General features: G+C 40.8%; 1 protein-coding gene across 32 annotated transcripts in view; it reads left to right on the forward strand.

Annotated features, from left to right (window-relative positions):
* Positions 1–27,154, forward strand: part of LIMCH1 (LIM and calponin homology domains 1) — a 320,176-nt gene that overhangs the window by 279,067 nt on the left and 13,955 nt on the right. For 9 of the 32 annotated variants that reach the window (XM_026508806.4, XM_044387698.3, XM_044387699.3 and 6 more), the window contains 10 exons: positions 4,957–5,047; positions 6,207–6,370; positions 9,936–10,041; positions 14,471–14,511; positions 18,314–18,394; positions 21,770–21,862; positions 22,946–23,050; positions 24,155–24,282; positions 26,347–26,468; positions 26,746–26,869. In XM_026508806.4, coding sequence (XP_026364591.3) covers positions 4,957–5,047; positions 6,207–6,370; positions 9,936–10,041; positions 14,471–14,511; positions 18,314–18,394; positions 21,770–21,862; positions 22,946–23,050; positions 24,155–24,282; positions 26,347–26,468; positions 26,746–26,869 — 1,055 coding nt within the window. Of the gene's footprint in view, positions 1–4,956; positions 5,048–6,206; positions 6,371–9,935; positions 10,042–13,655; positions 13,731–14,470; positions 14,512–18,310; positions 18,395–21,769; positions 21,863–22,945; positions 23,051–24,154; positions 24,283–26,346; positions 26,469–26,745; positions 26,870–27,154 lie in introns of all 32 variants that reach the window. The other 23 variants (XM_048212069.2, XM_026508797.4, XM_048212064.2 and 20 more) reach the window with 7 other exon arrangements.

Below are 27,154 nucleotides of genomic sequence, written 5' to 3' on the forward strand. Positions count from 1 at the left end.
GAAATGCCCATCTAATTATGAGGATTTCAAAATCACCCCATCCTCCAAAAGAAAAAAAAACACATTTTTGCCACTAGATGTTACTGTAAAATCTTTTAGAAGCTTGGAAGACTTGTTGCCTAAAGTTTCTTTGTGCTTTTTTTTTTAAGCTGAGAAAATTTGCAAACCATTTTTATTTATTTATTTTTTACAATGGTTTTTTTTTCCCCAATTTTTTTATTGTGGTAAATTACACATAAAATTGACTCTCTTAACCATTTTTATGTGTACACTTCAGTGATATTAAGTACATTCATAATGTGCAACCGTCACCACCATCCATCTCCAGAACTCTTCTCATCTTGCAAAACCAAAACTCTTTACCCATTAAACAATAACTCCCCATGACCCCCTCCCCCAGACGCTAGCAACAACCATTCTCCTTTTTTTTCCTTCCCCTTCCCCCCCATGTCCCAGCCTGTGGTAACTGCCACTCTACTCTCTATTGCTACAAATTCGTCTCTTTTAATTTTAATTTTTTAGATTCCACATGTAACTGAGATCATGCAATATTTGTCTTTCTATGTCTGGCTTATTTCACTTAGCATAATGTTCTCCAGGTTCATCCATGTTGCAAATGGTAGGATTTCCTTCTTTCTTATAGCTCAGTAATATTCCATTGTGTCGTGTGTGTGTGTGTGTGTGTGTGTGTGTGTATAGATAAGAGATATTTATTTGTATGTAGAAACAAATTATACATATGTGAATATTTGTATATAATACTTATATGTCACATTTATTTATGTGTGACATTATACATAAATATTTATATATCACATTTTCTTTATCAATTCATCCATCAGCCTTTAGATTGTTTCCATATCTTCGCTATTGTGAATAATGCTGCAATGAACATGGTAGTGCAAATAGCTCTTTGTGATAGTGATTTCATTTTCTTTGGATATATACCCAGAGGTGAAATCACTAGATCATATGATAGTTCTGTTTTTAATTTTTTTTATTTTTAATTGTTTGAGAAGCCTCCACACTGATTTCCACAATGGCTATACCAACTTACATTCCCACCATCCGTGTACAAGAATTCACTTTTCTCCACATCCTTGACACCACTTACTACCTTTGGCTTTTTAGCAATAGCCATCCCTAACAGGTGTGAGGTGATATCTCATTGTAATTTTGATTTCCCTGATAATTAGTGATGCGGAGCATCTTTTCATATACCTGTTTAACTATTTTTAATTGGATTATTTGCTTTAGTTTTTTGTTGTTGTTATTGTTGTTTTGTGTTGGGTTTTTTGTTTTGTTTTGTTTTTGGGGGGTTTTTTTGCTGTGGAGTTGTAAGAATGTGCATTGTGTTTTGTATTTTGGATATTAATTCTTTATTGGAGGTATGATTTGTAAATATTTTTCCCACTCTATAGATTACCCCTTCATTCTGTTAATTATTTCTTCTGCTGTGAAGAACTTTTTAGTTTATTCTGATCCCACTTGTTTATTTTTGCTTTTGTTGCCTGTGCTTTTGGTGTCAAATCCAAAAAATCATTGTTGAGACCAGTGCCAAGGAGCTTTTCCACTGCTTTCTTCTGGGAGTTTTGCAGTTAGACGTTGATTTTTGTGTATGACGTAAGATAAAAATCAAATTTCATTCTTTCATACATAAAGATCCAGTTTTCCCAACACCATTTATTGAAGAAATCCTTTATCCATTTTGTGTTCTTGGTGCCCTTGTCAAAAATTATTTGACCATAAAACCGTGGGTTGGTTTCTGGGCTCTCTAGTCTATTCCATTGATCTATGTGCCTATTTTTATGATAGTACCATACTGTTTTGATTACTATAGCTTACTAATATAATTTGAAATCAGGAAGTATGATGCCTCTAGTTTTGCTCTTCTTGCTCAAGAATGCTTTAGCTATTTGGGGTCTCCTGTGTTTCATATGAATTTTAGAGTTTTTAAAAATTTTCTGTGAATAATGCTGTTGGAATTTTGATAGGGATTGCATTGAATCTGTAGATTGCTTTGGGTAGTATGGACATTTTAACAATGTTAATTCTTCCAATCCATGAACGCAATCTATCTTTCTATTGACTTGTGTCTTCTCCATTCTTTCATCAATGTTTTAGTTTTGAGTGCACAGATCTCTCACCTTGGTTAAATTTATTTCTAAGTATCTCATTCTTTTCAATGCTATTGTAAATGGGATTGTTTTCTTCTTTTTTGGATAGTTACATGTTGATTTTGTATCCTGCAACTTTACTGAATTCATTTATTAGTTTTAACAGTTTTTTTGGTGGAGTCTTTAGCATTTTCTGTATATAAGAGCATGTTATCTGCAAACAAATAATTTTGCCTTGTCCTTTCCTATTTGGATGCCTTTTATTTCTTTTTCTTGCCTAATTGCTCTGGCTAGGACTACCAGCACTATGTTGAATAGAAGTGGGGAGAGTGGGCACCCTTATCTTGTTCCTGATCCTAGAGGAAAGGCTTTGAGCTTTTCACCAGTAAATACGATGTTAGTTTTGAGCTTGTCAAATATGGCCTTTGTTATGTTTAGGTACATTCTTCTATACCTACTTTGTTGAGAGCTTTGTTATCAGGAAGAGATGTTGACTTTGTCAAATGCTTTTTCTGCGTCTATTGAGATGAGCATATGATTTTTATCCTTGTTTTATTAATATGGGTATCACATTTTTTTATGTGATCTGCATATGTCAAACCATTCTTGGATTTTTTTCATAAAGTTTCTTTGTTTTTAAAGAATTCAAAAACAGTTTCCACCAATGCATTAACTATAAAGGGCTTTCATTTTGGTTAGTTGAAAGACAAATTTTGATTTATGAGTAAAATATATATACTTATAAGACACCAATAAATTCACAGCTTTTTGAGAACCCATAGGGATATTTTATAAAGTATTTAATAATGCCTTTGCTGAAACCGATTTTAATATTTATCTTGAAACCTTTTAATATGTATTAAGTACTTCATACATATTTTAAAAATTCAACTTTAGCCCTTTACAATAAGACACTATTACAAAAAAAGATAATAGTCATTAATTTGTTTTCTTTGGTTGTTTAGGTATATTCTAGCCAGTATTTCATCATCCTTCTCTTTACTTTTATCAAGCAACTAATAATATCAGTGGGATAATTTTGAAATTACTCTGCAATCAATTGGCTCCCAACTAAGGATAATGTAAAATTGCATTGATTTTGTTTTCTGAACCAGAAGCAATACATAGTCATCGGGGAACATTTTGGAATACAGAAAATATATTTATAAAGAAGAAAAAGTCATCCAAAATTTAAGCACATTAAAAATAATCACTGTTGGGCCGCCTGGGTGGCTCAGTCGTTAAGCGTCTGCCTTCAGCTCAGGGCGTGATCCCAGGGTCCTGGGATCGAGTCCTGCATCGGGCTCCCTGCTCTGCTGGGAGCTTGCTTCTTCCTCTCCCACTCCCCCTGCTTGTGTTCCCTCTCTTGCTGGCTGTCTCGCTCTCTGTCAAATAAATAAATAAAATCTTTTTTAAAAAAAATAATCACTGTTAACATTTTGCTATATTTCCTTACTGTGTTTTTATAGACATTTTTGTATATGTATTAGGTATATTTATGTATAAATATAGCATATACAAAATCTTACATATGTAGATATCATCTGGCTATACAATTTACATTTTTTGACTTAACATTAGATAATAAGTATTTTCACATATCATTAACTATTGTTCAATACCATTTTTTATGACTACATAATATTTCCTTCTACGGATATACCATAATTCATTCAACCATTCTCCAATTGTTAGACATTTAGGTTGTTCCAAATTTTTTTAATGTTATCAATTTTATGAAGCATAAAACAGATAAACTGAATCACTTCTGAGAGAGGAACACAGGCATAAAAGTGACTAACTGAGGTACTATTGAAAGAAATGAACATCATGGTGATGTGTCAGGTGTATTAGACAGCAAGAGCCAAATCAGAGAGACCCCTTACTGGAAGAACATGGGAGTCAAGGATCAACTCAGACCCTAGCTTATAGAAACAGAAAGGAAGAGATGGATATGAAAACTATTGTGTGAGAATCTTGGTAGGACTTGGCAAATGATGGGCACTCAGGAGATTTGAGTCAGGAAACACTTCAGAGTTTAATTTGTGTCCTGGAGAACTAATGTCATAAACAGAAATTGTGCGATTCGGAGGAGGGGCTTATTTGAGGGTCACTTTTACCATGTTGAGTGTGGGTCATTTGCCATGACACCAGTGTGCCAGACTGAAGCTTTGATGGGCGCTTGGGCTGGAGATGGAAATGCAGCTCATAAATGGGTAGAGAACATAATGGTGAACACATGAGAATAATTGATACGCTTGAGGGTGAGTCACACCGGTGGTGGAAAATAGTTGAAGTTCAGTAGAGAGAGAGAGAGAGAATGAGAAATCAGGTAATAGAGAGTTCTTGAGAGCCCAGAGGGAAAGCGAACATCAAGAATGAAATCCACAGTGCTCACGGTCAGAGCCGTCTGTGCTGAAGACAAGCTACTAAAAGGTTAATTGTAACCTTAAAAAAATTTTTTTTCACTGGTAATATGATCCTAAGCCAACTTTAAAGGCATTTGGGAGCAAGTTAGGTGCTGATTTTGAAAATTCAGTGGTGTTGGGAAGGGAAAAGTGGGATGTGCATCTGAGGCGGTCAGGGGAGATTGGGAGGTGGTGGGTGCATTGTGACCTCATGTGACCCCTCTTCTCCTTCACAGACTATCTCCTTCCAGCCAGTCCAGCTTTTCCCCGTAAGGCTACCTAGGAAATGGGAAAAGAATGAATTCATATAGGCAACTTACCCCATTGTCCTAAAAATTACAATTCAAAAAGAAGGAAAGAAATCTTTTACCTTTTAGAACTTTCAAAGAGATAATTTATTCAACGGGGAAAAAAAATCTTTTTCTTTTCAGGCAACCACTGAGGAAACTGAACCGAACAGTCAAGAGGATGAGAATGATGGCGAAAAAACACAGAAAGGGAATACAGAACTTGCCTCATCAGGTTTGTTCCCTGACAAACTACTTTTAAAGTAGATCGTGATAACTGTTAAGATACACTGAAAATAGTCAAGAATTTCTCCCACTGAGCCATAGAAAGGTGGTTAATCAAGGCTCTGAAACTGGTGTGATTGTGCTGCCACCTAGAGGCTTCCCGGGGAAATCCTGACCACATGACTTATCTTGCTGTAGAAACAGGAGCCCATGCTTTTTTGCTACGGTGATATTTTTTGGTTTTTTGAAAGTGTATCTCCATCATCATAAAGGTTATATTTCCCCAAATAAATGATGCTAAAAACTGAGGGTCCTATTTTAACACACAGAACATCATCAGATAAGATATAAATAAAAAATATATCATAAAATAGACGCTAAAATGAAAAAGTTGGTGAATAGTTTAAAAGAATAAAATAATGCCACCAATATGGACAGTGAGTATGAACAGAGACCCACTGTTCCCTAAAGTAATGTTTCTCAATACTTTTAACACATTTCGTCTTTTGGCAAACATAAAAAACCTCTTACCCTCGTCTAAATACCAAAGTATTTTAAAATAAATTAAATGTCATTACTAACAATTTTAGCATACACTTTTTCAAACTAGATGGCACCTCCACATTTTGATATGCCCCCTCACTCTAGACTATACCTAGTTCTTCCTTATATATCAGAGAACACTTTATTTTCATTGCATTATATATACCATGCAATCCTTAACCCATTCCCATTATGAAAATGTACTATTTAAAGGGAGAATTGAAATATGGAAGAAAGACTCAGGCTGCCACTCAGTCATTTGGATAAAAACTGTCTTTAAATGTTTTCCCACCCAACCCGCCTCCCATAATATTTTGTGTCAACATTTTGTCTCATGTAGTGTTACTCATGTGGAAACTGTGACTCTTATTAAGAACTTATATTTTCCATAGTGGGGGTCCTTTGATGTGTTTTGTGTTGTGTGATTGATTGATTTTATGTCTTGAAAGAGCCTAGAAAATTCTGGCATCTTAGGCTCTTTACTACTTCTCATCACCCTGCAATCCACCTCCTTATGGCCCAGGGCAGGATATGTACGCAACGGACTTCATGGCATCGCAGGATAAATGGTCCTTTATATGGTTCTCATCTTCTTTTTTATGTTTCTGAACGTAACTCCATTGCAGAGCCCCAGCATTTTACAACAACTGTGACTCGATGCAGCCCGACCGTGCCCTTTGTGGAGTTTTCCTCCAGCCCCCAACTGAAGAACGATGTGCCAGAAGAAAAAGACCAGAAGAAACTGGAAAACGAGATGAGTGGAAAGGTGGAGTTGGTGTTGTCACAAAAGGTAAAGCACATGTGGGACAAAAGCAGTTAAATCCAAACTTTGTGTGGCTTCGTGTTGCAGCTGGCTTATGGTGTGAACGGAGACAAGTGGTGCTTGTCCCTAACGAACATTTATTTTCTCTCCGAATCTATTCCTATCTTCAATCTATATTTTTTCTAAGTACGAATATACTACGTGTCCGTTGTAAAACAGTGTAAATGCATATGGAAGGATGGCTGCTTTCGGTCACGTGGGGTGCTCTGGCTGGCCACCAGAGACTGGGTGGCTTGTAAACACCAGAAATGTATTTCTCACTGCTCTGGAGGCTGCAGGTCCAAGATCAAGGTGTCTGGTGAGAACCCACTTCCTGGTTCACGGATCACTGCCTTGCGGTGTCCTCACTTGGTAGGTGGGGTGAGGAAGGTCTCTTGAGTCTCGGGCACCAATCACCTACCAAAGGCACCGCTCCTAATACCACCACCCTGAGTGTTAGGGTTTCAGCATATGAATTTTGGGAGGCCACAAGCATTCAGTCTGGAGCTATACATTTTTTTGACTTATATTTATAGTAATGTACATGCAAGTGTAACAAATCTATCAAGTAATATATGTAAACATGTAAAAAATAATATATAAATTTTAAAAATAGAAATAGAGCAACAGAGAGAAAAAGTCACTGAAATGTACCTCTATTAGTAACCACTGATATATATTGATATGTATATATATATATATATATATTCATCCAAGATCTTTTAAATTTAAAGTAATTTTTAATTACAAAGAATGATATACATTTAAAAGAAAAATGGAATATAAGTTCTAAAGCTTTGCAGTTAGGTGTTAGTTTCCTGTGCATAAGGTTGCTTATTTGCAGCTTACTAAATATTCTTTCCAATATTTACCTGTTTTATAACAATGGTACTTCTGATGCCTCTGGACTTGCATCACAAGGAAACTAGAAAATTATGATTCTGATATAATGAGTTTTAATGTCTTGTTTTTATTAAATTTCTTCCTTGCTTGGAGTCTCATCTCATTCATATTAATTTGGTTTGTTTTCAGGCACAGTCTAAAAGTCTTCATCTTTTATACCAGTCGCTCTCAACCCTGGGTACCCTTTAGGATTTAAAAATACCAAGCATGTTCCATAGCAAATAAATCAGAATCGCTGGGGGCAGGGCCCAGTCATCTGTATTTTTCAAAGCTCCCCAGGTGATTCCAGTAGGCCTGGCACACTGTATGTGGTGATATTCCAACTTTAAAAATTACCCCTAAGTTGGGGTATCACTTTAGAGTGAAACATTGGCTACTTCTCATTCCAGTTCATCCATTATTTACTCAGCCGGTATTGACTGTGCACCTGCTAGAAGCCAGGCACCATACCAGACTCTGTGTGTTCAAGAGCAAACAACACCCAGCCCCTGGCCTTAGGAGCTAACCGTGCTGTGTCCTTGGTGGAGCCTCAAAAATGCCTCTTGCCTTAATGTGTTTGGGGGATTTCAGACTCTAGTTATTCCCCATTTTTATATATACAGGAGTAAAGAATGGTCTAGATGTCTGAAAGGAGGAACTAAACTGTAGGAAGACATTCGGGGCAGGATTTCCCACCTTCACAGAGTTTTGCCTTATCCACATTATACTCGTAGCCATTATTTATTTATTCTTCCTCCAAATGGACTTTTTTTCCCACTTAAATCTAAACTGAAAGGAAAACTGTATCATTGTTAGAAAGTATTTTTTAAAAAATGAAACAGAGTAAACGCGATAACTAAAGATACTCATCTGTGAACCTCATGTGTGCGATCCACCGTTGGGCCGCCAGTGTATGTCTACCGTACAATGGAAGAAGTTGTTTTCAGGGGTTCTTAACTGTGTGTGTGTGTGTGTGTGTGTGTGTGTGTGTGTGTGTGTAGACCCTTTGGCATCTGGCAAACAGTATTCTCAAAATAATATTTTCAAAGCATAAAATACACAAGATTACCACATTTTCTTTGGTATCAAGTGATATCAAGTATATACACCCCCTAAATTCTGTTCTGTGGACTCCAGGTTAAGAATCTCTGCTAGTTGATTGCCAAGTGGAATAATGGTCTTAGAACCCAATGCTTTTCTTACACCATATGAATCCCTCCCCTCTGTTTTCCCTACTGTGGAGTTAGCTCTTAGAAAAAGGTGATCACTGTTGCAACAGCTTTTGCTTTCTGACTTCACTTGAGAGTGTTACCTTTATCAAACACAGTGCCTATGCACACAGGCTGACCTTTTTACATAATGGTGATTTTAAGCATTTCTGCTGTTAACATTCATTTACAGCTGAGCATTACTGGAACATTTTTGTCAGACTCAACTACAGAGGAAATGGTATGGAGTTAGGATTCAACTTTAGTAAATCTAAGCCTTAGCTTTTGCTGCATGTTTAACATCGAAGTTCATTGGGACATCTGGTTGACCTCTGTAATGCAGAATGAAGTGATTAACTCTGTTTTCTTCAGGATTCCATTAGGGTTGAATGTATTATTCATAAAGAAAAATAAAATTTTACCAAGAAGAAATTATAGACATTATATCATCCTGAGAACCAAATCACAGATCAGCTTATGACGAAACAAGCACTCCACAGCCTCAATTGCCCTATTGGCTATCAAATTAGTCTATTGGGAACACAACCACCAGCCAGAGTGAATCCGAGAAAGCCCTGTAGCAGCTGAAAGGACATGAACTGATACAGTCACGTCCCTCCTTCAGATCTTTGCTCAGAATCTACTGACTCTTATTTTAGACATCAGTTTGGTAATCTGATCTTACAGCAATCAGGTGATTGGAAGCAACAAATCAGAAGGAGGGTACTTCCACCAAAGGCCATTCAGACTGGGGGAAAACAAAATAAAACTAAACAGCCATAACAAGAAAAAATTTATTTCTACAAAGCACACATAAGAATTTTTAAAGCCTGTAATTTTGTAACTATTTACCATAAGGACAAGTGGTCTAACATGCCCCCCAAATCTCCTGATGTCATCATTGCTATGACGCTAGTTGATAATAGTTATTTATAATAATATTTCTTTATCAACAGGCAAAATATATTGTCTTTAATGTGCTTTGTGTAAATTTGTGGGAGGGCTCTGGAGTGTCTCGAGAATAATGTCCACTAGAAAGTGATATTATTTTAATATTCAGCACTTACATATTAAGATTTTTTCTTTATCTTATGTGGGGCATCTCACTTCCTAACATTACAAAATCTGTATTATGTAGTATCAGGAAGAGAATATGTGATTGATCAATCAGAAAATGGGACAGAGTAATATCCAGTCCCAAAGATGGACTGTTATCTTCTTGGTTTGGAGAAGAGTGATCATCATATTTTTATGCACCAGTTTGATTTCTCTGAAAAAATTGGCCTCTGTATTAATGTGGAAAACACCAAGGGGTTTGGGGAAAGGGCAAACATTTCCATTCAAAAGTTAAATATTTGGTTTATTGACCTCTAGAACAGCGATGAGTCCTTAAATTTTATTTCCCCTGTGCATTTTTTAATGGACAGTACTTGTAATGTTTCTGTCTGTTGCCCATGATCCAGGTGGTAAAGCCCAAATCACCAGAACCGGAAGCAACCCTGACGTATCCATTTCTGGACAAAATGTCTGAAACCAACCAGTTACATTTGCCAAATCTCTGTTCTCAAGGTAAAAAGAAAGAAATGTTTTATTTTAGCTCTACATGTTCTGCTGGGCTTATCTATAGTAAAGTAGGCTTTATTTCATTTTATTTGTTTAATTTAAATTCAATTAACATATAATGCATTATTAGTTTCAGAGGTAGACTTTAGTGATTCTTTCAGTCACATGTGGAATCTAAGAAACAACAGAGGATCATAGGGGAAGGGAGGGAAAAAGAAAATAAGACAAAATCAGAGACGGAGACAAACCATAAGAGACTCTTAACTAAAATATTCTTTATTTTAAAGGAAGATTACTTCCTTTATGTTAACATCCCATTAGCCATGGTGTTTGCAAGAGTCCGTGGTGGCTGAATTAAATAACTTCAGAATGGAAATCTGGGGTTGCATTCTCTATTTGGCCCAGCCAGGAACCCAGCTGCCAAAACCATTTTGTCAGCCAGGCACTATAGGCACAATAGGGCCTCCGTAAGTGTTTGATACCTTACAATAATTTTATTGACTCCAAAATGTTAAAAAAAAAAATTACAAACTAAAAAATAACTTTTATCATCCTAATATTATGTCAACTTCATTCATTGTTAATTATCTCATCTTTATAAAATATCCATTTAATCTGACAATTTGACTTTTTAGAAGAAAATCAGATTTTATTACATCATAATCATTCCTGGGTGTGCATGATGATTGCTGAGAAATCATTCACAATCATAGATTAAACATGTTCTGCAGATTCCCCAGGAACCCCTTAGGCCACATGTAGGTTGTGAATTCACCCCTTTACTCTTTAAGAGTCCTACTTGAATACCTTTATCCTTACGAGAAACTCAGGGGCCCACAAACACCAGAAAGGAACGGGGTAGGGGAGTATCCTGAGAATTCCATGGTTATTCTTCTAGACAGATAGACCACTGGGCCTTACTCGTATGAGTTCTCTCTAGAGATGCGAAAATGGCTGGAGTTTAGGAGGCAAGGACTGTGAGGTTTTTGTTTGTCTTTTTTTAATGTACTCTTTCCAGTACATTTTATAGATTTATCAGCTCAGGCAAAGAGACGATGGTACAGGGTCATTGTGGCTGGGGATTTATTTTTACTTTCATTTTTTCAGGGATGGGCAGCCATTTGGGGCCACTATTGGCAGAATGTGGGTTGGCTTCCAATAGCCTTAGTTGACAGCTGGGAGATAAAGGTGGGCTCTATTTGAGTAACAGGAAGTCCTTGGGAGGGAATTAATTAGTACATACACGGATGATCATTAGTTTCTAAATGTGGAAACAAGTTCAATACTGTCTTCAAAGCATTTGTTTTAAATTTGTCGGCCCTGCTGTCCTGAAGGGAATTGACAGAAATGAAGTCTCATAACTGGGTCAGCAATTGACCATATTTAGACAGATTTTAATCCTGCCCCATTTCTACCACTTTTTAATTCTGTGGATAAGAGGAAATAGATATTTTAAGCCATCTTAATTAGTTTTGTTGTCTCACACGTTTTGACATCCTGTTACCTGTTATAAGACATTTTGATTTTCTAAAACGTGCTGTTAACGAAAGGACTTCCATCATGCTTTGTCGAAGTTGAGTGAGAAAAAAATAAAATTTAGTAGCACTAGAGCATTTTGAAAATTAGTCTTCAAGAGAGAATTATATTTGGTGCACACCTGTTCTATGCTCTTGTCTGGTTCGTGGACGCAGGAACGACAGCTGCAGGCTCTGGACACAGAATGCCCAGGTTTGAATTCTTGCTCGTCTAGTTCTTAGCTGGGTGATCCTCCCCGCCAGGCTCTCCTAATCTCTAATCGTCCCCCGCAAACTGTAAAATGGAGATGATAGTACTGCCAACCTCATAGGGGTATTGGAAGAATTAAATGAGATCAGCCAAAAAGAGTGTTTAGCTCCAGCCCTGGCCCAGAATCAGCACTAACAATATCATCTAGCAGTTTCAGAATAGTACAGTTAGGGTACAGAGCAAGATGCCAGGCAGTAAGAAGCTATTCTTGCATGCTTTCCTTAAAATAAGAGTGTGTGTTGCAGAGATATGGCTCTAAGCTGTCATTTTCAGATAGGAGTATGGGCCAGGGTTCCCTGCGGGCCTGGTTAAAACACAGGTCTCCAAGCTCCACTCCCCCAGTGTCTGAGTAGGTCTGGGCCGAGGCCAGAGGATACGCATTTCTAACAAGTTCCCAAAGGAGGTGCTGACGCTGCAGATCCAGGGACCACACGCTGAAAACCACAGACTTAAAGTAGGTGTTTAAATTATGCACCGAAGACACTGTCAAGAAATAGAAAAGATAGAAAAAGTAACAATAAGATTTGTTTGGAGTGAGTAAGTCCCTAGCTCCAAGAAGCAAAGGCCTCTAATAAGTGTAAACTTAAAAGACATAATCTGTCTTTAATTGGGAGGGGAGAGGGGGAAGTGTAGGGCTTTGCCCAGATATAAAAATTCAGTGGGATTGGGAGGTCCAGGGTTCCAGGTACAGAATGGATGAGTCACGGGAACAGTCAGTGGTGTGATAGCGCCGTGTGGTGGCCGATGGAGCTGCACTTGGGGCGTGGGTGCGTGTGTGCGTGCTACAGCATACCACACACAGTGGTCGAGTCACTATGCTGTGCACCTAAAACTAGTGCAACCCCGTGTGGCAACTGTACTTCAACTGAAAAAGGTCCGTGGACCTTAGTGACTACTAGTCTGTGGTCACACATCAAGTCCAAAGAAGCTACACAGTTAGGATGAGGAGTCTTGGAGCCATACCGAATATTCTCTCCCCTAGGAGTTTATAAAAGTGGTATCTCCCCCACTTTTATAAACTCCTATGTTTATAGACTGAGTGTACAGGCTACTGAAGAACTGGTGGTGAGCCCTAGTATTTCACAGATTTCCCTTAAACACACACACACACACACACACACACACGTAGTCTTAATAAATACTCTGAAAACATTCATAAAATACATTGAAGGTGACAGTTTTCCTTTTCGCCACTGTCTCCCAACAGTCAAAGATATATTGGTGTGTCTGGAAAATATGTGCACATTTTAAAAAGTGATGTCTTTCTCCCCCTGAGAATGACGTCCGAGTGCACAGGACCCAGTTTAAGGATGCAGATGCTTACCGTGAACTTGCGTCTGTTCGACGCCACTACATTACAGACGGACAGCGACGCGGGCTTCTGTTGCACACGTACGCCGCTTCTGCCGCAGACTTCCATACATAGGCTTTATAAAGCCTATAATCATTGAACTCGTCTCTGCTGTCCTCTGTGCTGTTCTAGTGTCCTCCAAAAGCAACGTAAACTCTGCATTTTGCTCTAACAGAGCATAGTATCCTATCAGTTGACATTTAACATTTAACAATACCACCGTTAAGTATGAGCTTATGAAGTGTCACCTAGCACCGAGGAAGACAAACCACAGCATGGACTGTCCCACGTCTATTGGCGCTTGCCCATGTCTTCAGGTTTCGTATGTGTTTGATTGAGATGTTTCGTTCTTTAGATTCCCTCCTTCTCGGTTCTTAAATTGACCATAGCCAAACCTCCTAGAGTTCTCGGGAGCATGGTTCCACTGCGTTCTCAGCCCTGTTCTCACGGTTTTCTGTTTGTTCTGTTCTGCCCTCTGATCTAGACTCCCCTGGCCCCGCCAGCATCCCGCTGAGAGTTCAGAACTCTTGGCGGCGTTCCCAGTTTTTCTCCCAGTCAGGTAAAGCGCATCCTGGTAGCTGTATTTCTTCTGTGCCAAAATCCGTGTTGGGGGCAGCCAATAATGTCTGGTATTTTTCTTCATTTCTGATTTCAGAAAAAAATGCTTATTTCTGACACACAGTTAGCAAAGAGCTAGTTCTTTGATAACAGCGCCACTTCTACTAAAATTGGAAGGAAATTCGTAGAAATTTTTGGAAGGAAATTCGTAGAATTTTTCTTTGAGTTTGAAAATCTAAGGAAATAATATTCAGCTCTTTCTTTAAAAAAAAACATTCAAAATCATTTTTTGTCCTCTTCTCTTTTAAACAAAGGTTAGAAGCATCTACAAGGAATTGGTCATGGTTCTCTTGTTAACTGTGTCCCTCTCTTTACTTCCTGGCTGATGTCTGGCCTCTCTCTGTGTGATAATTCTCCAAGTCAGACAGTGAGGGAACAGCAAGCGGGAAGGGAATGCAAGGGGCATTAAACACAGCCCCTTAGTTTTTGCTTCCTATAGTCTAGTCCCTGGTGCTAATTGATGGGCTCAATCATACTACACTGGTCATAACTCTTTTTGGTGATGGGTACAAATTGCTTCAAGGTCTGCTTTATTATGATTTTCTAATGCTCTTGGCTTACAAAGAAAATTGATCTGAGGCTGACATAGGAACCATGTTCCACTCAAAGGATCAAAGAAAAATGCTGTTAGAAGCTGCTCACATTGTGATCTCTTTTTTTTCTTTCTTTCTTTCTGTACAGTGGATTCTCCAGGCAGTGAAAAGTCACCTGTAACCACACCTGTAAGTAGCTCATCTTAAGGAGTAAGATCACGCATCGAGTGTGATTTTAATTTATAAAGTATTTGATTTGCTTAAAGAGGATTCCGTCAAAAATGGGCTCTAAGTGATTGTAAAAGAATAATTAAAAGTCGTGTAATGCTGTCAGGTGAAATTTGAAAAAAGAGACGGATTATCGTTATGCAGAGTTGTGATCATGCCTAGAAACAAAATGGTAAGTGAGTTAGGAGACTAAATCTAATGAAGGTGACAACTGGAATTAGTATTAAAACATGCAACTTCTCTAGGCATTCAAAATCATTTTTTTAACCAAGGGCAATGCTTGTACGTGGTGTAGTGTTGGCAGATAGGGCCCAGCCGGAGCTCTCTGGGAGGCCCAAGCTGTCCTTGTTGCACTCCTTCTCACAATCAATTTCCTGAATAATATTAACCGTACATTTAGTTTTCAATTTTTTATTTTGATGGTATCAACAACAACACAAAAGCATTTGCAAAAATTAAGTGTCGAGACCCATAATGTCGTAGAAATTGCTTGCTGCTGAATCATACGTAACACTTGCTGTAGACCTACCCTTCCCTGTCACCCTTGTTCACCCTCTGAAATTCCCACTGGATTTGGAGTCTTCCTCCGTGGCACAGTCAACTGTAGGATTCCCGTGAGCTCCTAGGTGTAGCCGCATAACCGCCGTGGTACCTTTGATTCCAGATTGACTAACATAGGACCCTGAAGATGTTATATAACTTCTTTGAGCCTTATCTTCCTTGATTGTGCAATGAGATGATAATCCCTCCTGTCCGGGGGTTGTGGGCTTTAATTGAAATGGTTACATGAAGCCTCTGGCGCTGTGGCTGATCCGTGAAGGGGTCCTCCTCGGTGGCTACCCCAAAAGGCCCACCACAGCCAATACCAGTTCTTACCTATAGGCAAATTGTCTCACTTTGATAATTCCTGCGTGCCTGTGCAGAATGGAGAAAGGGTCACATAACCCTTAATATTTCCAGCCACATTCCAGAACTAGCAGCCATTTGTGCAAGCCCAGTATCTGGCCAGTACCGGGAATCTTGAGTTTCCTGGGAAGCTGAGTATACCCATGTTGGGTGGCAACCCCCAGAAGGATCCCAGAGCTGGCCTCCATGGCACAGGTATGAAGAGTGTACCATAACACGTTGATTTCCATTTTAGGTTACATGGGAGCAACGTCACACTCTTCTTATACCCCCTGCTCAGGGGTGGAGAGGAAGGGAGCCCTGAAGACATACATTCTTATTTCTGATTCACGGAAACCAGAACAAGAAAGAAACAAATTACTGACCTGTATAAGTGAATCCTCTGAAAATACCCACCCAAATTTGATGTTCTGTCAATGATAAATAGCTCTTCCTAGAATAGAAAAGTAAAAGAAATTTGAACACAAGAGAAGCTTGAAGAGGAAGTAAGCATCTGATTGTGCTGACCTCAATAGTCTCAGACCATTTCCGGTCAGACTTGGAGTGGTCCAAAGCTATAGGGTCAGAGTCTATAAAGGGGAGAGCAGGGGATGCATCACCCAGCATGAAATGATTCTATCCATTTATCAACGAACATTTATTGAAGGCCCAAAAGTGCAAGGTTTTGGGATACTTACGGGGATAAGGGGCCCTCTCTGCTCTTGAGGAAACTCTAGGCCAAAGGAAGATACAGATTTGTAAACATAAATTATAGAACAAAGTAGGTTAAACGTTCTCCGTTCTTTCTCTAGCACCTTTCTGTATTTCTTTTAGGATAATTATCACACTGTCTTCTGGTGTCATTTATATATTGGCCACTCCCTCACACCCAGCCTCTCCCCACACACTCAGTTGTAAGCTCCACAACCTGGGACCCCTGGCCAGCTTGTATCCCGGCCTGGCCCATAGTAGGTCCTCAGCAAGTAGTCACCAAAGGAAGGAACATGATCACTGTTCTTTCTTTTGTGTATCACGAAGTTATCTTCCTCTTTATTTTACTCTGAAAATGCTCATTGTTTTTCTGTCTTCCTTTTAAACAAATATTCTCTATTTTCTTCTGTGCTCAGTGTTTCTATCCCATACTCCTCCCTTCTATCTGCTTACTCCTTGCTTATTCTTGCAATTACTGCCAAGTGAAATCTGAAAATTAAATAATTCCTAGTTGTTGCTCTTTTCTTCCTACTGGACTCCCTATGGCTTTACTCACATAACCACATCCTTTTTCCTAAAAGACAAAGAAGGGCCATGCCCTTGAGATAGGTTCTGAACATTGAAACTGCTTCCAAGTTTTAGGAAAATGCCAAGGAGAGCCAACCTCTAACACCGTTAATTCCAAATTTCTTATCTGGAATCCCATTTGGATAAATTTTATGGTCATCCAAGGAAACTTGGGAAATTTTGAATTATATACAATTAAATAGCTTTTCTACATAACATGTCAGAGCCTTTAGTTTGCTCACGTGCAGTATGAATCCCAAGAGTGGCATACAGGAAATACATTTCCCTACCCTGTTTGCCCACCTTTCCTTGACTTTTTGTGGGCATGATGCTAACCATTTGCAGACACCATGGCAAGAGCATCAACGGAGGCTTACATTTCCTATGTCCAAATACATTAAAGTTGTCAATATTTATACTGTTATAAATCAAGCAACACCCATGGCCTGGCCTACATTCTCAGCCTGGAGACAATTCCCTGGGCCAGCCCAGCCTTCATGCACCTAAATGGTAGCATGGATCTATTGGGGGCAGGCCCAGGTATCTTGGGTGTAACTAGACCCATCTAAGTCTTGGACAGGACTGATCCCGTCCAGCTTCTCAGGCAGCCCGGGTAGATGGATTCTGCCTGCTCCCCGCCCCAGAGTCTCCCCCTCCTCCCTATCACCTCCACCCTCATCTTGCCACTTCTCTCAAGATTCCCAGGCAGTTCTAAGTGCCTCCCCAAACCACCCCCATCAGAACAGAGGGAAGGGAGGAAGCACAGTTACTGGGGAATGTGATTTGCCTTGGCCCTCCTCTGGGTGTCAGGAGAGGCCAAGTTTAAACACCACGGCCCCCACCCTTTTGGGGTTTCCCAGAGACCAGCTGTGATTTCCCTTCCCCTGTGGACCTGCTCCATCTCATATATTCTGTAACCTGGGGGCCCACTTTGGTTCGTGCATCCTTCTCTCATTATTCCTGTTCACTCACTTGGTGCCAAACTCACAAAGACCTTTTTTTTTTAAAAAAAAAAAAAAAAAAAGGCTTTGGGTTAGAATGTTGGTTACGTGGGCCCCAAGGAAGGCAGGGACTTCATCTTGCCTGGATCACAGGTAATTCTAGTGAGCACGGGCACGTTGAATAACCCACTTTAGAGACAGCTGGTAGGGAGACCAATAGCAGTATAAAAGCTTAGTTCTCTAGTGTGGCAAACACGACTTCTCACAAAAGGCAGCGCTGCTGCAGGAAGTGTCCCCATGTGCTGGGACAGGATCCACATGCAGGTTGAGTATCTCACGCTCAGAAGTGTGAATACATTTCAGAAACCACTTCTGAAAGAAAGGGAGCAAGAGCCTTCCCATGCCGGTGGCTAATGACTTCCGTGTTTTCATTAGCTCCAGAAAGGGTCACAGCATCATACCAGCCTCTTGGAAGTCAACCAAAGTAGGATTAAGATTAAGCAGTGGTCTGCATTGACAAAGAGGGTCTTTCAGTACGTAGAGGCTTCTGCTTGCCCACGTCCGTGTGAGTGCGGGTCGGTAAGCTGATTGTGTCCCTTGCCCTGGCCTGGCCTTAAGGACATGGCTGAGTTCTGATCACGGTCTTATTTTCTAAGCAGTTTAAGTTCTGGGCATGGGACCCAGAAGAGGAGCGCCGGCGACAGGAAAAATGGCAACAGGAGCAGGAACGTTTGCTCCAGGTAGGACTGGGGTTACTGCTTTGTTTTTTGTCCTATCGGATGCTGCTTTCTTAATTACTGTTGTATTACATTAAATTCGTAGCACAGGAAATGCATGGAATTAGATTCTTCTCAGGAGCTGGTGAGTCTAAGTCAGTTCATTTGGTGCCCATGCAACAAAGTGTCCTGTGTCTAATTCCTCTTCCCAGAGGTTACCCTGGGAGCACAATGAAGAAGCATGAAGGAGGGCACGTGATGTGATGAGCACTGGGCGTTATATGCAACTGAGGAATCACTGAACTCTACATCTGAAACTAATGCTGTACTATATGTTGGCTAATTGAATTTATATAAAAATAAAAAATAAGTTAAGAAAAAAAAAAAACTATTTCACTTAAAAAAAAATACCCGAGGGGTTACCTAGTTGGCTCAGTCAGTAGAGCACGTGACTCTTGATTTTACGGTTGTGCGTTTGAGCCCCACGCTGGGTGTAGAGATATTTAGAAATAAATCCTCAGGGCCGCCTGCGTGGCTCAGGTCATGATCCCGGGGTCCTGGGATGGAGCCCTACACTGGGCTCCCCGCTCAGTGGGAGTCTGCTTCTCGCTCTCCCTCTGCCCCTCACCACCCCCCACTCATGCCCTCTCTCTCAAATAAATAAAAATCTTAAAAAATAAATAAAATCTTTTTAAAAATCCCAAGCGTTAGGGGCCAACCTGTCTAGTGGTCGCCTCCTTAGTTGCCAATCAAATTCCAGTCCAAGTTGCGGTGGGGATGAATTATCAAAAAGCTATTTGGGGGCGCGTGGGTGGCTCAGTCGTTAAGCGTCTGCCTTTGGCTCAGGGCGTGATCCCGGCGATCTGGGATCGAGCCCCACATCAGGCTCCTCCGCTCGGAGCCTGCTTCTTCCTCTCCCACTCCCCCTGCTTGTGTTCCCTCTCTCACTGGCTGTCTCTCTCTCTGTCAAATAAATAAAATAAAATCTTTTTTTAAAAAAAAAAGCTATTTGATAGCATACATGTGAAATAAAATTTGGCCTGGGTCTTGTTCCTTAAGTAGAAATGTTTGCTCCGCCCTTGACTGAAGGCTGCTAATTTTTAATTCTAGGAAAGTTCTGGGAGTAAATGTATCATGCTCCTACTTGTTTCAAGCCAGTTTTGTAGAGTAATAGGGCTTCAAGAAGTAACCTAGTAACCTTAGAAACTAACCTGAGTACTTGGGTGTGCCAAGAACTGGCATATTTGTTGGTACTTGACAGATCTCATCTCATTTAATCCTTCAAAGTATGTCTTATTAGCCCCATTTTGTAACTGAAGAAACCAAGTTTCAAAGAAGTTAACTTAATTGCTCAAGGTCACACAGCAAACAGTTGTCAAGCCTGGTTTCAAGTCCAAGTCTGTTTGACTTTAAAACTCAGGTTCTCTCCACTATATTCCCAATAGTACTGATTTTACTAAAAGATCATAAAGGGGGGGGGAAAATCTCATTAATTTTGATGACTTTACACTGCTGTATTTTACTTTTTTTTCCCCTTATCTTTTTGCTCTGAGCCTCTCGGCTGAATTCCTAGGGGCTGGGAGCAGGGGGCAGTGGAGGTAACTAATTGTCGTGTGGCTTTGGGCCTGCCGGTTAAGCTTAACACTTTTCACAATTGCACAGGGGTAGATACCAACCAGATTCAGCCAAGTCCCAGAGCTGTTGGGACTGTTGGGGCCATTGGGAGACCCTAGACCAGCGCTGGCCACCTGCTATTCCCTTGAAAACCAGATGCCTATTTCCCAGCTACATGGCCAACAGCTAGGAGTCAGAAAGTCTGTAGAGTAAGAAGACAAGCACGTGTGCTTCCCGTGGCGTTACTCTGTCAGTTACACTCTGCAAGGTGACCGCGGGTACCAGTGCAGACAGATGGATCATATTTGTCCTACCAAACTGTTACCTGGTGTGGCATTGCAGGGTTGTGGGCGTTGGGGCAAGGTGTTTGTGCGAGTGTGTTGGTGTGTGCAGGTGTGTTTGTCGGGTATGCATGTATGTATGCTGGTGTGTACACACGTGTGTTGGTACGCACACATGTGTACTGAGGGGTGAGTGGGGTACAGATGTACAGCATCTTTCACTCCCTGCATCACCTCAATTCATCCTCCTGGGGACGGGAACATGTCATGTGAGATCCTACCACCAATAAACCTAAGCTTTGCTTGTTTTTCGGCTTTTAAGTTGTAGAGTCCGCTGCTTCTATTCTGAAAGGCCCCTAGAGTCCCTCTCAGAAACTTTATAAGATTGGGTTTTGATAACAAAATTTTAACCTAGAGTTAAAAGCCTGCCATGAGTGGACCAGGGATGGTTTTTCTAGAGCATTAATAAGAACATCGGGCTCCAGACAATCCCAATAAAGCCCTTTTGCACCCAAGATAATGACGTAACAGGTAATACCTGGAGGAAAGCTCAAGAGGAAAAAAGACTTGTTTTAGCCTCAGAGAGAAGATTGGCAGTAATTAGGCGAAACCATCGGACTGTGTGTGACCCACCTCAGCGATGCCTCCATCTCTGTCACGTCAGGGGCGCCATTCCCCACGCAACCAGACGTGTCAGCTCTCATTTTAAGCATGAATCTTACTCTCTGTTTATTCATTTCTTCTACTCAGCTGTGCAAGGGACTCTAGTCACGTTTTTAAAGCCATCCTTATTCAGAGTATTGTATTTTTTCCCCCGAAGTGGTGACTAGTGCTGTACCGTTTCTGAAAGTAGTGCTGGCAGTTCTGATATGGAAGCCTTCCAACGGGCCGTTGAAGAGCTACTCTTAATTCAGAAGTTACTGAAACCTAGGAAGATTCCATTTTGGTAGAATGGCTCCAAGCAAAGAGTAATCCAGCTACTCAGCTAATTATCATCTTGTCTACTCTGGAGCTTTCTGCATTGTCTGTCTTGTAAACCTACAAGGTTTTGTTTGTTTTTTGTTTTGTCTCTTACCAAAGTCTCTCAGTAGCCACATATTTTTATTAGTGAATTGCCAAACTCATCTCTGAAGGGCCCAGCAGAAATAAACCATCGGTGTAGCCTACCGTCCCAGGACAAAAGCCAAGTTAAGGAAGATCTTAGAATCTTTCCGTCTGTCTTTTCTCTTTGCATAAGCAAATGTCTACTCATCTATCTGAAGAACAGACCTGTAGCACGCCATCAGCAGAAAGAGTGTTCTCTGGTAGGGTTGTTATGTTCCCAACATGTTGGAGTGCCACAAAATACCATGCCCCCTTTGTGGCATGAATGGATTAAACTCAGAATGTTGCAACACGGAGATAGCCTTGCAATATATTGTACATGGTGGTTTGGGGGGGGGGGGTGTCCCAGTGGCGTAGGCAGTGGTCAATTCAGGAATTATCTGTGCAAATTCTGTGACAGGAGAGATACCAGAAGGAACAGAACAAGCTGAAAGAAGAGTGGGAAAAGGCCCAGAAGGAGGTGGAAGAGGAGGAACGCAGATACTATGAGGAGGTAGGAAATTCCCAAGAAGGGATTTGACTTGTAGTTTTGATTCCTCAACGTTTATCAGCGCTTTTTTTGTCTGTGGTAGATGTGTGCACGTGACCATGCCTCATTCTCGTTACTCACCTCAGAGCCCTGTTAACTTCTTCAAAGAGCCATATCCTGCAGGCTCTAAAAGACCACAGGTCCCCTGAATTTAGTTTGTAGTAATGGCATGTTGAGTCATGGGTCAAGGGAGACAATATAATTTTATCTGTTCTCTAGTCAGAGAGTCAGATTCTTGATTTACCTTAGATGACACAAAAGTATCTGTTTATTTGTGTGTTTGCTTGAGGAAAGCATATTTGGTAGTAGTGAATTAACTTTGTGATAGTTTTGATAATGAGGCTAAGTGAATCCTTATCAACTACATTCACTATATGGTACTAAAGAGATTTGGAGGGAGGGGAATTTGGTTTTGTTTGTCTCATTTTTTTTTTATTTATTTTTTTTTAAAGATTTTTTATTTATTTATTCGACAGAGATAGAGACAGCCAGCGAGAGAGGGAACACAAGCAGGGGATGTGGGAGAGGAAGAAGCAGGCTCCTAGCAGAGGAGCCTGATGTGGGGCTCGATCCCATAACGCCGGGATCACGCCCTGAGCCGAAGGCAGACGCTTAACCGCTGTGCCACCCAGGCGCCCCTCATTTTTTTTCAGATGAACAAATCAGACCACATTAGAGAATTAGAAGGGAGCTACATTTAATGTGTATTATCTAAAATGTGTTTATGATTAATTTTGTTGTGAATTTATCTTCAATAATTTTTGTGCCTCATCTGATCCTTAGAAGCATTTCTAATTAGGCTTCTTGAATCAGACTAAGTAATTCGCAAAGACTTTGTTTTTCCAAATTAAATGCTAATTTCTGAATCATTGCCCATAGAAAGTGTTATCTGATTTACATGCTTTTAGAAAATAATTTATTTGATGCCCTGCTTGTTTGCACATAATCTGATGGGGTTTTTTTAAGTTCCTTGATGAAATTTTTCTCTTGACAAATGTGATTTTATTTTCTTTTGTCCCTTTCACTAATGACTGTCCTTCCCTTTAGGAGCGCAAAATAATTGAAGACACCGTGGTTCCATTTACTCTTTCTTCAAGTTCTGCAGACCAGCTGTCTACGTCCCCCTCTGTGACTGAAAGCAGTGGGAAGGTGGTGAGACCATAGATTAAAAGCAACTTGTGAAATAAACCTAAATAGAAGTACAAAACAACAAGGCCAAGTTTTCCACCAGTTTAAATCCAGGACTATTTCCCTAAATCACGTCAGCTACCACGTGGCTATTGTACGCCGTGGTGCTGTCACTGCCATGGTCAGACTCTGTCATTTCTGGGGGGGGGGGAGGGGGGAAATGAAGTCATTTCTGGGACCAGATCTGCTCCCACAGGCTGGCAACCAAAGTCTCTCTGCACTGGCTGGAGAGATCCTGATTAGTGGTGCCATTTGCTGGAATGTTCTTCTGATTGCCCATCATTCACTCATTCAACAGACATGTATTTCTCTCCTCCACACCATATGTTCCTTTGCACTGGATGGTAGCCAGCAATATACTCCCCACCAACCTCCATGAAAGTTGCTTCTAACCCACTCTTAAAATCCCACATGAAATTTATGTGTGTCTTCAAGGGAGAGAGCACAGAAAGGGTGGTCTACCTCCATATCCCCCAAATAAGGTTGTGGAGATAGTGAACAAAAGTCATACCAAGACTTGAATAGTCTGTAATCTGCATTAAAAAAAAAAAAAAAACTGATGGGCCACGAGCGCCGTTTCTCTTAACTGACCAGTCCTATGACTTTGTTTTGTTTTGAAAAGTGGGTTTTCTGACCAATTCTGTTTCATGATAACTTTCAAGAAAGATCCAGATTACACATTTATTTCAAATCAATGGAAACCAGTTACTATTCAGTTACTTTGGACAACTGTTCTTTAAATTGTAGGCAATGTGATTTAAAAAATGTTTCAAATATCCCATGGCCAGAGATGAGTGTTGTCCAGTGTGTTTAAAAATTATTCAGGGGAGCCTAGGTGGCTTAGTCAGTTAAGCTTCCAACTCTTGGTTTCAGCTTAAGTCATGATCTCATGGGTCATGGGATCAAGCCCCAAGTTGGGCTCTGCCCTCAGCAGGGAGTCTGCTTGAGATTCTCTCTCTCCCTCTCCCTCTGCCCCACCCCCACACACACATGCGTGAACCCACATGAGGTCCCTCTCTCTCTCAATAAATAAATAATATTCAATATGATCCTTGTTTTCTCAATTAGAATAAGATGGACCTGGAAAACTGTCGAGAGGAAGAACAGGAAACAAGACAGAAGAAACCACTCCAGGGGAACAACAACGATTTAATGCTTAAGCCTAGGGAAAATCATCCGCTAGAGGAAATGGGCAGGTATGAAGTGTATCAGGCTGTCCTTCTGAACGTGCAAAGCCAGACTCTGCCTGTTCACTCCCCAGAAAGGGTACCTATTTCTAATGCAAATCATATTCAGCTTTGAAATGATCATTCCAGTAATACATTACATATTGCTTAAACACATTGTAATATCTCTGAAGTCAGTCTTTATGATATTGAATATAAATCGCCTTATTGTTAAATAGGTGAAATCTTTTTTAAGTAAGGGGAGATAGTATAGATCATCCAAGGAGCACATTGTCACTTCAAAGCCCCAAATCTAACTATCGTTCACCTGAAGTGGTTAATGTGTCTGGAGGGATAGAGGTTGAAATCAGGTCCTGGGGTCCTCCCCACTGTGGGTGGACAGTGGACCTGGACTTTACCATCAGTGTTCTCCGAGATGTGAGAAGCCGCATTTATTCCGGGTGACAATATTATAAAGGATAACAACAAATTGATTGGTTGTGGATATTCACCCCACCCCGTGGGTTCCAGTATGTTCCATGGGAGATCCAAACAGGGTACCCAGGAACGCCTGGATCATTCAGAGCTAGCTCAAACTGGAGCAGAATCTGGATGTAGCTCTCGGGCGTAGTGGGTTGATTGATGCCACCCTGAGCCTAATCTAGAAGGGACCCACAGAATCCCAGGAAGCTGGCAGTACCCTGCCACCAGCAAGTTCTTTATGAGACATGTTTGCTTCTGGGGCCCTGAGATACCAGAGAGATCTTGGCAAGTGTGCAATCATGTGCACACACATGCACGTACACAAGTGTACAGAGATACACACATGTGTATACACACACTGCATCCTCAGAGAGACCCAAACACATGAAAGCTAAGTGTTATTTTCAAAAACTGTCCAATTTGAAAGTTTGGCTGGGGGGGCGCCTGGGTGGCTCAGTCGGTTAAGCATCTGCCTTCGGCTTAGGTCATGATCCCGGGGTCCTGGGATTGAGCCCCACGTTGGGCTCCCCGTTCAGCACAGAGTCTGCTTCTCCCTCGCCCTCCGCCTGCTGCTCCCCCTGCTTATGCTCTTCTCGCTCTCAAATAAATGAATGGGATCTTTTAAAAAAAAAAAAAAAGACAAGAAAAAAGATAGTAAGTTTGGCTGGGAGCTGAGCCCTTCTACTGGGATCTGCTCTGAAAATTCTCCCGCATCCATCAGCTAAAGACTGGGTGAATTGTGGACATAGGAGCTTCGGGCCCGTGTCCAGAGACTGCAGAGCCTTGGGAATAGCACAACTGTTTTCAGTTAACACTGTTAAAAGGAACTTTCCAGTTTCACGAAACGAAAGCCGCTAGTCAGGAATATTTGAATGATGCTGCTAAGCATATTATACATGAATTTTCGCTGCTTGTCCAGACAGTCCCTGTTATCTCCAGAAACTTTGTTTCCCCAAAAACTTTTTTAAACCTCCTCCATCTCCTTCCTTTGCACCCAGAAGCTACTGCAAGGCCGATGAATTCACATGGGCTGCCCAAATCCTGGATGGCCCAAGTGATTTCTGCAGTAAGTCCTCTCTTGTGAAAATCTGGGAGATTCCAGTTCGCTCTGGTATCACTTGAAATTATCCGAACGAAGAGCTTTACGGACGGGGAGGTGGGGAAGATGTCAGAAGTGATGTTTTCTGGGGCGCCTGGGTGGCACAGCGGTTAAGCGCCTGCCTTCGGCTCAGGGCGTGATCCTGGCGTTCTGGGATCGAGCCCCACATCAGGCTCCTCCGCTGGGAGCCTGCTTCTTCCTCTCCCACTCCCCCTGCTTGTGTTCCCTCTCTCGCTGGCTGTCTCTCTCTCTGTCGAATAAATAAATAAAATCTTTAAAAAAAAAAAAAGTGATGTTTTCTCTCAAGCTTATTAAATTGATGGATAATGAAAATGTGCAGGACTTTCCAGTACTTTGAATCTGGTTTAAAATGAAAAGAATAAATAAACATGTAGTTAGTCCCATTTTTTTCTGCATATTGTAACTGGGTATTTCCATTCGCTAAGGGATGGGATAAGTTTAGTTCAGTTGCTTTCCTCTCTGTTCTGAAATATACTTGTTTATCTCAACAGCCTAACTCAAGGGGCCTCAGCTCATTCTAAGAATCCTGTATCAAAAGGAGTCCATCAAGACCATCAGCTGGATACAGAAACTGGGGCCCCACACTGTGGGATGAACTCACAGCTAGCTCAGGGTAAGAATGGGTGTTTAAACCCAATAATTAAATTATTATAAGCCCCCCAACACACATGGTTCAGACAGTTGTGAGCTCTACTGGCTGCAAGCTTCTCTTGTAGCTTATGCTGAACAGCACAGTGAATAGACTCCCACCACTGTGGGCCCACAGTCTATATGAACTCGCGGTGAGACCGCAGTGGGCATTAGCGCTTTCAAGAAAGATGACATACAAAGCACTAGGGTGTTGTTACTGCACACCGAATTTATGTTCTTTATTCTTTCCTTGGCCTCAGATCCATCCCAGAATCAGCAGGTATCAAACCCATCAATGCACATTTTAGAAGATGTGAAGCCAAAAACCCTCCCTTTGGATAAAAACATTAACCATCAGATCGAGTCTCCGAGTGAAAGACGGAAGTGAGTAGCCAAATAAGTTGCATGTGGAATTCTTTTGGTTTTTTTTTTTTAATTTATTGACTAAGAATGGGAAGAAAGAGTGTGAGATGGCAAGATGTCAGCAGTCTTTTGTGCTTCTCTCCATTGACTCTGAGTGATCAGATAATAAGTATTTATGGATGTTTGAGACAGTCTTCCTGGCAAGTAAGGAAGCTCTCTGATTTTTATCAATTTGTAAGAGCAAAGTAATGTTTTTAACCTACAAATCTAAACATTTGGGAAGAATTTGCAGGCGTGTTGTATAAG

Source organism: Ursus arctos, unplaced genomic scaffold, assembly GCF_023065955.2.
Source record: "Ursus arctos isolate Adak ecotype North America unplaced genomic scaffold, UrsArc2.0 scaffold_9, whole genome shotgun sequence".
Taxonomy (NCBI): Eukaryota; Metazoa; Chordata; class Mammalia; order Carnivora; family Ursidae; genus Ursus; species Ursus arctos.